This window comes from Psammomys obesus, unplaced genomic scaffold, assembly GCF_907164565.1.
Source record: "Psammomys obesus unplaced genomic scaffold, mPsaObe1.curated_primary_1811, whole genome shotgun sequence".
NCBI classification, from domain to species: Eukaryota; Metazoa; Chordata; class Mammalia; order Rodentia; family Muridae; genus Psammomys; species Psammomys obesus.
The window spans coordinates 21,867,495-21,879,525 of record NW_026585504.1 but is presented as its reverse complement, the minus strand read 5'-3'; the positions used below and the strand labels follow the sequence as shown (position 1 = coordinate 21,879,525).

At 41.9% G+C, this 12,031-nt stretch overlaps 1 protein-coding gene across 4 annotated transcripts in view; it reads left to right on the top strand.

Annotated features, from left to right (window-relative positions):
- Positions 1–12,031, top strand: part of Fmn1 (formin 1) — a 343,149-nt gene that overhangs the window by 122,485 nt on the left and 208,633 nt on the right. For all 4 annotated transcript variants that reach the window (XM_055599030.1, XM_055599026.1, XM_055599041.1 and 1 more), the window contains one exon: positions 10,701–10,762. In XM_055599030.1, coding sequence (XP_055455005.1) covers positions 10,701–10,762 — 62 coding nt within the window. The remainder of the gene's footprint in view (positions 1–10,700; positions 10,763–12,031) is intronic.

The window sequence follows — 12,031 nt, the reverse complement described above, 5'->3', positions numbered from 1 at the left end:
GGAGGTCAAAAGCTACTCAGAAGAAGTCTAGGTTCGTTGCTAAGAAATGCTATCTCAAAGACAAGGGTCTGGTCCTTCTTTTGCTGAGTGAAGGTCATTGCTTGCTTGCCTTTTTTTATATCTGTCCTCATAGATAGGGTCACATTCCTCCATTCTCTGGAAAGGTACTAAGAGGCTTTAGCTTAACCTGAACCTAAAACTCAAAACTATAGGCTTTAGAAGACATACAGGTTACAAAGTTAGTCTAACCCTTTCAGTACCACCCACAGTGAGCCAGGCCATTCAGTTTCAACCATTAATCAAGAAAATGCCCCACAGGCTTGTCTATTGACCATCTGATAGGGACATTTAAAAAAAACAAAAACAAAAACAAAAACTAAAGTTCTCTCTTCTAAGAAAGACTATCTTATGTCATATTGATGTAAAAACTAACCAGCACACCGGTCAATAACTCAAAAGCTCCATCCCTGGAGCTCTCTACAAAACCTGAAGGTTCACTAACTGAATCATTGTCTTCTCAGAAATTGTTTAATCATTATACAGCACTGTGAAGGGGCCTTGTGAATCCTGTCAGTTTCAGGAACTTCCTTAGCCTTTGTTTGTTATTTATTCTTAAACTTGTAAGTTTCCTTTACTTCTTGGGTTTTATAAGGTTACTTCTTCCCTTCAGAAGCAAATGTTTCAACTGGGAGGAAATAATTACACAGCACTGCAACCCTTCCTTAGTTTTCATTCATATTCTTTCAGTCTTTTCTCCCTCCACGATGTTTCCTAACCTTTACAGGAGTGACATAAATGCCTGTTTCTGTTTGTTTGTTTTGCCACTTCTTGCTGGTCACTGGAACACTGTGCCAAGCAAAAGTAAATTATTCTTGGGAGCTTTTTCAGTAACCACTTCCCACAGAAAAAGAGTAGGAAGCATTCCTCCAGGACGTTGGCAGATAGCAACAGTAATCTATAGGAGTAAATACAAAGATTTAGAAAGCATAATGACAGATACATCACATATAGTTAACAAAAGAAACATTTTTTAAGTTACATGATTTATTGATATAGTTCTATGATATTAGATAAAGTCAACATATCAATTCCCATTAGTAATACTGTGGAAATTGGTACACTAATCCTACAAGAATGGATTGGTCTCAAGTTTCATTATGATGTTTGAGATTTCCTAACGTTCTTGATAAATACAGTGAGTAAAGGTTGATAAAATGGCTCAGTGGGTAAGAGCCTTTGCCCACAACCTGAAGACCTGAGTTCGATCTCTGTGACCCATAAAGCGAAAATCTACTCTGCAAGTTGCACTCTGACCTCCACGCACACATATACCACAGCATGTACAATTTTGCTATTTCTATATCAATGACAATGTTTCTTAATTATGATATGAAGTGTCCTGCCAGATGCCTTGAGACAGAGGTTTTTGTTAGTGAACTTGAGAGGTAGGCCGGGCAACCAGCAACCCTCCGTAAAACTCCTATCTTACCTCTACAGGGCTGCAGTACAGGAGTGGGTGACCGTGCCTGGATTTTTTTTTTTTTTTTTTTGTAAAGTATGCGGAGTATTTGAACTCAGATCTTTATGCTTATATAAGCTCCTTTGTCTGCTGAGTCCCTTCCCCAGCCCTATGATTCATTCTTTTTTTTTGAGACAGGGTTTCTCTGTGTAGCCTTGGCTATCCTGAGATTACAAACGTGCACCACCATGCTCATTGATTCATTCTTACTTTTATTTTTTATAAAATGCAAAACTTTTAATTATTTAGTATCTTTTTACTCAAAAATGCTTTTTGGAGTAAAGTTTATGTCAAAGCTCTTTAATGCCTGTGTTCAATTTTAGCATGCCAAATCTTTGTAATCACCTACACTTGTTTCCTCATCCTTATTTTTAAAAGTGTGATAGACAATTTTGTTAACAATGATTCTTATTTTAGACTTAGTAAGGGTTCTCAAAATGCTGAAACATTTTCATTGTGTATGGCATTTAAATTTTATGTTGGGTCATTTAGTATTTCCATTGTTAATCTTGACTGCCGAGGTAGTTAGATTCCTTTATGCTGTTGATTCGTTTGGCCTGAAGTCTTCTACCTATAGAATGATTTGAGGAATCGTGTATTTTGCCCTCGGTTCTCCTGGTCTATTCATGACCTTCAGACTGGACGTTCATCTTATAAAAATGGTGATTTGGGGTTCCTCCACAGCTTTGACACAGATTCTGCGGGAACAAACATGGTATGAAACTTAAGGTTTGAAACTTGCTCTTAACCCACGTCATCTCTTCCTGCTTGGTTTGTTCAGCTTTCCTCCACCTGCGGAAGCACACCTCAGTTGTGTTCTGAACTGAAAGCAGGGCTATCGATTCCCAGCCCCAGGAATATGACTCTGCACTAACAGTCCTGCCTCCCGCTGGAACTAGGTTCCAGCAAGCAAACAGTCAGAGGGCCTTGACACCTAACACCATGGTTGCTTCATCACCCTGCTGTCCAGGATGCTCTGTTTAGCTACTCACCTGTGGTTTAAATCTCTTGCGTTCCAGTTGGGATATCGGTGCTGTGTAGGCATAGAAGAGGGCCAAGCAAATGCTAGCCTAGAACATCCAGATGCCCACTGAGTCATGCCTTTCAACATGGTTGAAAAAGTCCTGCACTTGTTCTGCTTCTTCTCAGTACTCACCACATCCATTCTAACTCCTTTTGAGTGAGAGGGGTTGTTTCTCTGCTCTGGTTCAGTTCTGCCCCTCACCCCCACCCCTACCCCTCATCCTTCCACCCGCCAAACTTGAGGAGTTGTGCTGCTTGGTAGGTAGTAACAATGCACGGTGTTGTGACTGCCATCTAGTGACAGAATCAGGTACTTTCCGTTGTTCTTACATTTTACTCTCATTGATGCAGAGGGAAAAGGTAAGCTTTACGACTCCTGGGTTCCTGGAATTCTAAACTGCGTGACATCTTCATCCTGACAGAACAGGAAATAGGAGTAAGGGAACGAAGTGAAAACTCAAATTGTCTAAGGCAGCTAGGATTTGATGGAATGGCTTTTTCTCTGATTCTCTGATAGAATAGGATTTTCTCTGAGGTAGGCCATCCAGCAATGGGGCTCCAGCAATACTTAACCTGGGGAATGAATATAGGTAATGTTCAGAGTCATAGTTATGACCTCTAACCTTTGAACCTGTTTTACATCATTACCCTAGAACTGTTCCTTGCTCAGATTTGTAGTATGAAGCAGTATATACGTGTTCATTTAGGCCCATTAACCTCTTTGCATGCCTGTGTATGTTGTCTGGGGAAAATCCATCTCATGTCTCTAATCCTCTGAAATGTTGCGTCCCTAACTGGTAAACTTGATGCGAAGCTTGCCAGATGTACTCATTAACCATTGCCAGCAGCAATGATGCTTTGTGACAAATGAATGTATCATCCAACAGCACCCAGTAACAAGCATTTCTTTGCATGTGTGTAAAGACAAGTTGTTCAGGTAAACTAGACGAGGCTCTTCTGAGCTGTCTTCCCATGCGCTGTGCCTAGGGATTGGATCTGGGCATCTCTGGGAGCCAGGCTGAAAAAGTAGCGGGCACTCAGGATGCGTTCTTACCTAAAAAGCAGGCCCAGCACTGTGAGAAGCAAGCAGAGCTGTCATCAAATGTAAGTCCTTGTTCATCATACCCACCTGTATTCTACCAGCGAAAGCTAGTAACGTGATCAAATCGAAAGCAGGGGGATTTTCTGTATCCCAAAGGAAAGGGGATAGAAGGAGATAAATATTTTTTTTCTAGCAATGTTCCAATTGATGTCGGCAATAAAACATTCAGATAAGCTCAAATAAGGCCTTTTGAGACAACTAAGACTTAATTATTCCATGCCAGAGTATACATATCAAATATATAAGCCTTGCAAGACCCTTCGAGTTTGGGAATGTTCTCTGCTCATTTTTATAAATGCTCAATGCTTAGTTAAGTTTCTGTCTCAATGAAAAAAAAAAAAGCTATCTGGTATACTATGGTCAAGCTACTAAGCTACTATAAGAAAAATTCCATGGGCTGTGGAGCTTATAAACAAAAGTATTTCTCATAGTTTTGATGAAAACTCCAAGTTCAAGGTGGAAGGAGATTCCATGTTGGGGGAGGGTCTATTTCTTGGTCCACAAATGGCTATATTCTTGTAGATGGATACTTATGTTTACTCATGGCAAAAAGGAGATTCTTTTATAAGGACGCTAATTCCATTCTTTGGTTCATAACTTTGTCCTCATGACCCAATTTCCATTCAAAGACCCCACCTCCTAATAGCATCGCTCTGGGGGAAGTAGTATTTTAATATATGAATGGGGTTCCCTAAGCCTTCACAGATCATAACCACAGGACATTTAGTTAGCTTAGAGAGCTGAGGTTTCTCCTCACTTTTTAATGCTGCTAATCCTTATGTTTCTGCCTAAAAGACATCACAAACATTCTTGTACAAGGTTAGGTATTGAGAATTATAATTCCTGAATTATGGTATTTCTTCCATCTGCTGTCCAGTGCTGTATTGTTTGGATGTAGGAATTGTTGTTTCTTGATCCATTATTCACTCAATCTCTATACAGTCTCATCCTTTTTGAAGGGACAATATGGACCTTCTACCCCTACTCTGATTCAGATGCTGAGACCTTCTGCACACTGTATACACACAAGAACATGTGGAAAGGCTTTTTCGTATGTCCTGAGATTTCCAAGACAAAAAGGTCAAGCCTCCAAGGCTGGTCTGAAAAAAGGTGAACAAGAAAAGGCCATTGGCTTGGGATTTTCATAAGCATGAATGGGGTTTTAATAAGCATGAATGGAGTGATGGTTCCCACTCATGGGCAATAATTTGTGTGGCCTGGCTCTCCTGCCAGGGTTAAAGGCTTTTTTGCTCCTTGGCTCATATATGGGGAGCTGGGAAAAGAAGGAAGTTTAGAAGATGTTAACAGCAAACATTGAAAGAATGAAGCATAGGGCTGAAGAGATGGCTCAGCAGTTCAGAGTGTAAGAGTCCCTAGAGCTCTCGCAGAGGACCAAAGCTCAGCACCCTCATTTGGGCTGCTTATAACCTCTTGTAACATCAGCTCTAGGGCATTGGACATCCTCTTCTAGCATCCATAGGCACAGAACTTAATATCACACACACACATACATACACACATACACACACACACACACACCTCACACACACACACACACACCTCACACAGACTCACATTTAAAACAAGTATCTTTCAGGGCATGGCAATGTATGCTTTTAATCTGAATATTAAAGAGATAGAGGCAGATAATCTCCATGATTTCAAGTCTAGGCTAGTGTACAAAGCAAGTTCCAGGTCAGCCTGGAACTCTCTATAAAAAGAAAAAAAATTCACCCATCAATCAATCAAGCAGAATCTGTATCATTCCTTCGATACCCTCCTAACACACCCCCATGCCACACACTCCAGTACCCCATGCTGGCTTCCTTGACCTTTCCCACTGTTTCTGGAAGGTACGAAGGTATCTGTTTCTTTCTCATGCAGTGGTTGACTTGGGCTGGCTACATTGTGTATGGAGGCATGGCAGACTGAGATCTGGCTGCCGTCTTTGCCTGCATGAGTATGCTAAATATAGCTCAAATTTTATTTTATTCTTGAGCTTTGGAGTAAATGGCTCATGTTTGCTTTATGTGACTGAATATTTTTATCTGCTTTAAAAACCATTGTAGAGTATTTCTGCATCAATTTATGGTTGGGTAAATTTGAATTTGTTTTCTTCTGTGAGGGATTATATCCTCCCGCCCTTACACATTTGTAGTATTTGCTATTTTTTACATATTACTTTATATCCCTCCCTTGTTTCCTCCCAGCCCTACCCTCCCTCTCTCTTCCCCCATCCCTCCCCACTAGTCCACAGAAAGGGGGAAGCCCTCCTCTCTTACCATCTGACACCAGCCTATCAAGTCTCATCAGGATTGCCTATACCCTCTTTGGCTGTGCCCTGGCAAGGCTGTCCCTCCAGGAGGAAGTGATCAAAGAGCAGGCAAGCATGGAGACCGAGCTGCCATGGGCTACATCTAAACCAAGGATCTAGGTCCTCTCCATGCATGGTCCCTGGTTGGTGCATCAGTCTGTGCAGGAGTCCCTGACCCCAGCTTTGTTGGCTTTGTTGGTCTCCTTGTGGAGCTCCTGTCCCCTCCAGGTCCTTCTATCTCCCTACTCTTCCATAAGACTCCCTGTGTTCTGCCTAAAGTTTGTCTGTGAGTCTTAGCATCTGCTTTGATCCCTGCTGTTTGGAGTCTTTCAGAGGACATCTATAGTAGGCTCCTATACTGTTCCCTCTGTTCAATTGCTTCCGGTGTCTAGTCTGTTTGCCCTTCTGAATGAGAATTAAACATACGCCCTAGGACCCTCCTGTTATTTAGCTTCTTTAGGTCTATAGATTTTAGTATGATTATCCTGTATTATATGGCTAATATCTGCTTATAAGTGAGTATATACAATGTCTGTCTTTCTGGTTCTGGAATACCTCACTCAGGATGATCTTTTCTAGTTCCATCCATTTGCCTGCAAATTTCATGATTTCCTAATTTTTAATAGCCGAGTAGATGTGCCAAATTTCTTTATCCATTCTTCAGATGAGGTACATCTAGGTTGTTTCCAGGTTCTGGCTATTACAAATAAAGCTTCTGTGAACATAGTTGAGCAAATGTTTTTGTTGTATGGTAGAACATCTTTCGTATATGCCCAGGTGTGATATAGCTGGGTCTTGAGGTAGCACTGTTCCCAATTTTCTGAGAAAGCACCAGATTGATTTCCAAAGTGGTTGTACCAGTTTGCACCCCACCAGTAATGGGAGAAGATTTCCCTTTCTCCACATCCTCTCCAGCATGTATTGTCTCCTGAGTTTTTGATCTTAGCCATTCTGATGGGTGTAAGGTGAAATCTCAGGGTCATTTTGATTTGCATTTTCCTGATGACTAAGGATGTTGAGCATTTCTTTAAGTGTTTCTCCACCATTCAATATTCTCTGTTGAGAATTCTCTGTTTAGCTCTGTACCCCATTTTTTAATTGGATTGTTTGGTTTGTTAGTGTTTAATTTCTTGAGTTCTTTATATATTTTGGATATTAGCCCTCTGTCGGATGTAGGGTTGATGAAGATCTTTCTACCTCTTTTTCTTAAAATTAAATGAACTTTATCTTAAAGCAGTGGCAGTCAGTGTTTCCCACACATTGTGACACTTAGCTGGTTTCTGTAGCATCCTCCGAGTTTCCGAGTCAGTAAGTGGATGCCTCATCGAAGTAAGGCTGTGCATGTCTAAATAGCGCAGGTGGTACACGATTAGCTTCTGAAGCACCGGCTGAGTATTCTTCAAGTAAACTCAGAGGAAGGGTCCTTGCCCTTGAAGACCGAAGGATGAATTTTAAAATGTAAAGATGGGAGGCAGGTGGAAAAGTCCAAAAGGAGGATAAGTGGGATAAGCTATAATCCTCAGACAGAAATACAGCTGTGAAGCTCAATAGTTAGGTAATCAGAAATTTTCTAATTTCTTAATGTGTGTGGTAGGGGGTGGAGGGCAGGATGGGAGGGAGGATGGTAGGGTGAGAGAATTCTAGGTTCTGTGTGGATTTTTTATTTTTATTTTTTGAGATATTCTAGTGTTTGGACAAAGCTAGCAATCTCAAAGTTTCTAGGGGTTCTGAGTTTTTGTGTGTATTTCATGTTTACGCAACCTAGGGAATCATACCAGGCACACAGTGACCAGCGTAAATGGCACATGTTCTGTGGGCCTGACTGTTGTCACCGACACCTACTGCTTGTGGCTTTGGGAGAGTTGTTCCGTTTCCTCCTCTGCCACGTGGCCTTAGATATGGCAAGATCTCCTTGGAAGTCTACAGTGACTGCTTAGCTGTGTTCCCGAGGCCAGTACTATAAATGAGGCCAGGACTGTAAACACAGTCAGCTGTAGACGACAGCCATGGTGGACCTGTACTTTCAGTATTAGTAAAATTGTCTTTGATTCTGCCCTGGGCAAGTTGGAGACACAGTCCAGACACTTGGCAGAAAAGATGTTTCATTATGTGGACAGATGGGGTGGTCACCAAGGCAAGCCATGGAGTTAGATTAGGGGCTTGATTAGAAAGAACTGTGTGGAAGGGAGTTCTTGTATAACTTTTTCCCAGAATGTTAAATTATGCCACTAAAGAGATTTTCTGCCTTTCATCTAAGATGTTCTAAAAAAAACCTGCCTTTTTGGTGGAAAATATTTTCGTTAATTTTTTAACTTTCATCGAGGATCTAGTGAGTGCAGAAAAATTTGCCACTTTCAAGTCCTTAGATTCAAAAGCTTTGTTCCTCTGTCTGTCATGAACAAAATCTCAGCCATGAAATACCAGGGCTAAGTTCCCTTCTTAACTAATACCAGCATCTTTGGCCTTGTGCCCGACCTCTCTGCCTCAGCATCCTCCCTGAAAATATGCCCCAAGCTATGCTAAGGTGTTTGAAGATCTAAAACTGTGGGTCAGAGGGTCACCTCCCATAAGGCACATGTGGAAACCACCAACCTAGCTTTGATTCAGGATTATTTGGGAACCTTTCCTTAAGCATTTTAAAAAATTGGGTTTAATGTAGTGTGAGAGTGTGTGTGTGTGTGTGTGTGTTTGTGTGTGTGTGTGTGCGCGCGCGCATGCATTTGTGTACATGCATTAATGCATGCATGGAGATCAGAGACAACTTGAAGGAATCAGTTCTTTCCTTTCACCATGAAGGTTCTGGGGATCAAGCTCAGCTTGTCAGGCCTGGTGACCAGCAGAATCTACTGAAGATTCAGATCCACTGAATCCTCTTGCCAGTCCTATGAGGGACCTTTTATCCTGTCCTGTTACCTCGGAAGTCTTAAAATGAACATCCCATTAAAAAGGCATACGTGTGAGCTCTCCTCCCTGTAATGGTGGAATGCTTAGCAGAAACATTTGCTGAAGGAGGAGATGGAGCGTGCTTAGCTGGGTGTGGGTTTTGCAGGGAGCTCTTCTGTCAATCTGTTAGTAACTTAGTCATCATTCTACATGGCACACCCTTCCAGACACATTTCATATATAATGAATAATTTCACAAGCTAGTCTGCGCGATTTCTGTTCAGAGGAAGGCAGATGCTCGCCCAAGAGGCATTAATTTTTCAAGGAGGCTGAATTAACTGGTTTCCTTTGACTGTGTCATAGAAGGTTGGGTTGACTGGGGTTCACATGTTTTTTGTCACATAGGTTGGAACTCTGCCTCAAAGCCTATTAGAACAGTTAAAGAGTTGGCAAGCCCGTGTGCCTGGAATGGAACAGACTAGTAGAAGGAGTAACAAGAGATGAGAAGAAACAGAGATCACGAAAAGCCTTTAGGCTGTAGTTCTTGGTGTATGCGTGTGCATGTGCCTGTGCCTGTGCGCGCAAGTGTGTAAATGTTCCTTCCCATACCTGTGTGGCAAGGGCAGGAGCATAGAGTTTGATGTCTCATGATTCTTTCAATTGCTCTCAACCACAGTTTTTGGGACAGGGCCTCTCACAGAACCTAGACCTTTCTATTTTCGCTAGACTGTCTGGTCTGTGAGCCCTTGAACTCTACCTGCCTCTAGTCCTCTGGCCCAGTTCTTCTGTTACAGATGCACGTGGCCTACTGGCCTTTTATTGGGTGCTGTGGGGGACAGCAGCAAGTGATGTGATTCATGGCGTGTTCCCCACAGCCCTGAGCATCCCCCTGGAGCACAGGCCCCACAGGGCTGCAGCGTGCCTAGCCATAGCCCTCAACAGCTGAGCCGCTCTGCTAGTTGGACCTTCCCACGGAAAAATAAAGTCATCCACCTTTGAATTAGAACCCCAGCCTGTCCGCCTAACTCAGGATACCAAACTAGAGGAACAAATAGTGTTTCTTGCAGTACAGACCTGTGACCCTGAACACATTTGTGAAAAAACGGGTTCGTCCCACAAATGCCCGTGGTCACAGCATCTTGCCTTTGGCGTTCTCTGCAGCACGAGTGCCATTGTGGTTCTGTTCGCCTGAAAGTTGAGTTGTCTGCGATGCTTCATTTCTCAGCCAGTGGGATGGTAGTTCTGGTAGCCGGCTGCAGCTCCTGTGTGCACTGGGGTCATGATAATGTCGTCCTATTCAGATAAAAAGTGAAATAGAAATTTGTTTGTCCTGTTTTCGTTCTCAATTCTCTCAAGGATCCCTCCTTCAAGTGACAGACTTGGCTTTCTTGGTTGTTGCAAAGACATGAATGCAGAAACCCAGTATTCATGTCTATGTGTGTGTGTTTTCTTTTTTAGACAGTTAAAAATAGAGTTCTGTGATCTCAGATAGAAAGTGTCATTTATAGCCTCTCTTAACACATCAGTGTTTGTTCTCTGTGGGGCGTGAACTTTCAGCTCCTTGCAGACAAACACCTGACCTACTCTCTTATCTACCACTCACTCAACACGCCTCTTCTCTTTTTAACCCTGCCCTGGCTGCTTAATTTGCCACCTTTTGTAATCCAGGCTGTGTGGAAGGGAAGGAATCCCCCTTTGCACCCACTCCTGGTCATATCTAACAGCTCTCCGTTCTGTCCACACATGACGTCTTTGGTTGTTTGGAGGGTGGCTCCTGGCTGGGATTCAGGTGATGTGCCCTTGAATTCTCTGCCTCATTCCGTGCTCCTTTGTAATTGGCTTCTCTTGTGGTCTTCCAGAATACCAGGCTGCTATCCTACATCTGAAGAGGGAGCACAAAGAAGAAATTGAAAACCTGCAGGTATATCTCTTTGATTCTACTGAACTGGCTTTCTGGTGGTTATCTTTTTCAACGTGCTGAAGTAAATATTCCTTTCTCGTGCAGGGACTATTTAACTAGATAGTATCCACAGCTGCCAGATGCCAGCGGGCACCAAGTGAAATAAATATTCCTCTTAGTGGGGAGTCTGTAACTAGATTTCATCTGCAGCTCACAGCTGCCAATGGGCACCAACTTTATTCCAGGATGAAAGCCTTGGATGCAGTACTTAATAAACTCTGGGTTCTAAGTTTGAAAAAAAAAATTACCGTAAATGCCTTTGGCTTTGGCTGGAAGGGTGATTCTGGTTTTTTTTAATCAGGAAAGAAGACAGTCTTGAGACTTTTACTGCTTGTGGGAAGGATTTTAAAACTCCATGTTGCTATACACACTGTAAATCATTTCAGCCTTCACTCCTTCCTCTGCGGCATGCCTCTTAGCCCCTCCCTGGGTTATGAGATCACGCAGCTCAAGAGCCTGCTGAGTCATTCTGTGTCCTCAGGGTGTGCTGAAAGGTGCCAACGGGTCCTCCTCTGTTTTCCATCTAATTGTTAGTCTCTAGGTTTTGTGTTTGCTTACAGGGCATATGACAGGAAGTTCAGAATCTTAATTTCAAGCCGCTGCACAGTGAATCAGATTGAGTCTACTAGATTAATGGGCGGTAGCCCTGTGTATTATTCAGGAAGTAACAGTGGCAAACTTTAAATAAAACTCTTTGCTCCTTTAATGCAAACTTATTATTTGCCACTTTTATCAGTTTGTGGCTAAAGTATCCTTCCTTTTAAATTTTACTGACAAGTAGAAAGTAATTTATAGTGCTCAGCATGTTAGGAAACAGTATGCACCCTGGAGTGACTAAATCGAATTCATTTATAAATGTGCTACTTTAATGAACTTGTGGATCAAATATTCTTCCTGTCCAATTTTTTTTTTTGTTGACAGATAGGAGATGAATTAAATTTATGCTGCACAGCATGTTTTGAAGCATCATACTTTGTAGCATGACTGATTGGGATTCATTTACAAATGTATTACTTCATATACCCATGTTTAATAAGTAAACTCTCCACCAAAACTAACCATTTCAACTCACTTGTCACATGTGTGTGTGTATATATATACATACACATACATATATGTATATACATATATACATATATCACATGTATGTGTATATATGTATACACATACATGAGTGTATACAACTCACTTGTCACATGTATGTGTATATGTATATACATATATATCATA